This window comes from Capsicum annuum, chromosome 3 (assembly GCF_002878395.1).
Source record: "Capsicum annuum cultivar UCD-10X-F1 chromosome 3, UCD10Xv1.1, whole genome shotgun sequence".
Classification (NCBI taxonomy): Eukaryota; Viridiplantae; Streptophyta; class Magnoliopsida; order Solanales; family Solanaceae; genus Capsicum; species Capsicum annuum.
The window spans coordinates 239,188,349-239,190,191 of NC_061113.1; the positions used below are offsets into that span (position 1 = coordinate 239,188,349).

Below are 1,843 nucleotides of genomic sequence, written 5' to 3' on the forward strand. Positions count from 1 at the left end.
TTTTTTTATAGTTAAGGTATATAATAGGTCACTTATATAGTTTAGGTGTGGATTCGACTTTTCGACTATAGTTTGGGGTTGAAACGATGCCTTTTCCCTTCTTCTATAAAAGAAGATAATATGCACAGCAAATGTAGTATGCAGAAACGGAGAAGAAAAAAAATTATAATACCACATTATATAAGAGAGTTTATTAGTTGAAGGGAGGTGTTATTTTTGTGGAGTTTTGAACTCAATTCTTGTCCAGAGTATTGAGTTATATTGAGTAGGTTGTTGTATCCTGGGGAGGACAAGTCAAGGAGTATTACTGCTGGACTGGAGAAACAATTGCCACAGTTAGCTTGAATCTCCTCAAAGAGAGCGAGATATCTGCGCTTCAGCCATAGAAGAAGAAATATATTTTTCTTTATTCATTTGTAATTTTTCAGTTGTAATCAATTGTAATATTATAGCAATTTTATTGTAATTTCACCAACAATTTTAAGGAGATTCATCGATGGAAACAACTGAAAATTCCGCGGATGTCAAGATGGGAGATCTCAACATGCCATTTCGATTCAACGGTACTCACATTAAAGTGGAAGGGTAAAGTTCTTTTCTACTTAAGTCTTATCAATGTTTCTTATGTGTTAACTGAGAAGAACTCAAATAAATAGATAACTCTTCCATGACTGACAACGAACTTATCTCTCTAGAAGAGAAAGTTGAAAAATACAACAGTGACTCCTACAAGTGTCGTGATTTTTTACTTAATTTTTTATCTGATAATTTTTATGATTATTATGATAGAACTTACTCTAGTGCAAAGAAAATTTGGAAAGCCTTGTAGAGTAAGTACGACACTGAGGAGGCGCGAGCGAAAAAATATGCGGCTAGGTGCTAAGATGCACTTATGCAAACAGAAGAGAACAATATCACACTGAAAGTAAATTTAACTTCAAGTAATGCTACCCTTGAACCTAACAAAAATATAATTTTGAAGCCTAAGAAGAAAAATATTAAAAAAAAATAATGGTAGACATCCCAATAATAATAATGTTGAAAATATCCAAACTACTAGAAGACTATACTTCTTATTTTATACGGATTAATGGCTAATCAAAAAATCAGTTAGTGATAGATTATCAAAAAACATGTTAGCTACAGACTATTTAACGATAATTTAACTATTACATTTTATAGTATCTTATTCTAAATTTTTACAGCGCATTTATTAAATAGTAGTATTTCAATCAAAATCATATAACAATCCAATCTAATTTATTACATTATCCAAATACCTAGAAGACTATACCTCCTTATTTCTTCACTGATACAGACTTATCATAGATAGTGAAATCACACACATATACATACATAGTACTATAGTATAAAATTAGTCATTCTAAAGCTTATGAAATGTAACTTTGAGAGGTTTATCTCTACCAACAAACAATACCCTTTTCCCATTTTCCACAAGTACTCCAATGTCTCCACAAAATGGTCTGCAAATATTGCAAACTCCAGGACAATACACAAGTTTGTAAGCATCCTCGTACTTGTCAATCTTAAACCAATTGCCCAAAGTTTCACGTCCAGGATTTCCTACAACTCCACCAACAGTCACCAAATAACGTTGTGGAATTAATTCAGTGTAAATTCTCCACACCGTGGACGAATCAGAAATTACCATAGATGTAAATTTTACGTTCATATCAGTCGATAATCTAACGGTGTTTTCTTTTGGGTCCACTGGTGAAAACCGAAGGCTACTGCCCAGTGCTGATTCGTCGGCGTTTTGGCTTACCACTAGTGGGTTGGTCCGGTTCCTAATGGATGCAACATGAAGCCCACCACCATTGCC

General features: G+C 33.5%; 1 protein-coding gene across 1 annotated transcript in view; it reads right to left on the reverse strand.

The window, feature by feature from the left end:
• Positions 1-1,188: 1,188 nt before the first annotated feature.
• Positions 1,189-1,843, reverse strand: part of LOC107866029 — a 6,306-nt gene continuing 5,651 nt past the window's right edge. The window contains exon 5 of the mRNA XM_047408702.1: positions 1,189-1,843. Coding sequence (XP_047264658.1) covers positions 1,385-1,843 — 459 coding nt within the window. The 3' untranslated portion in view covers positions 1,189-1,384.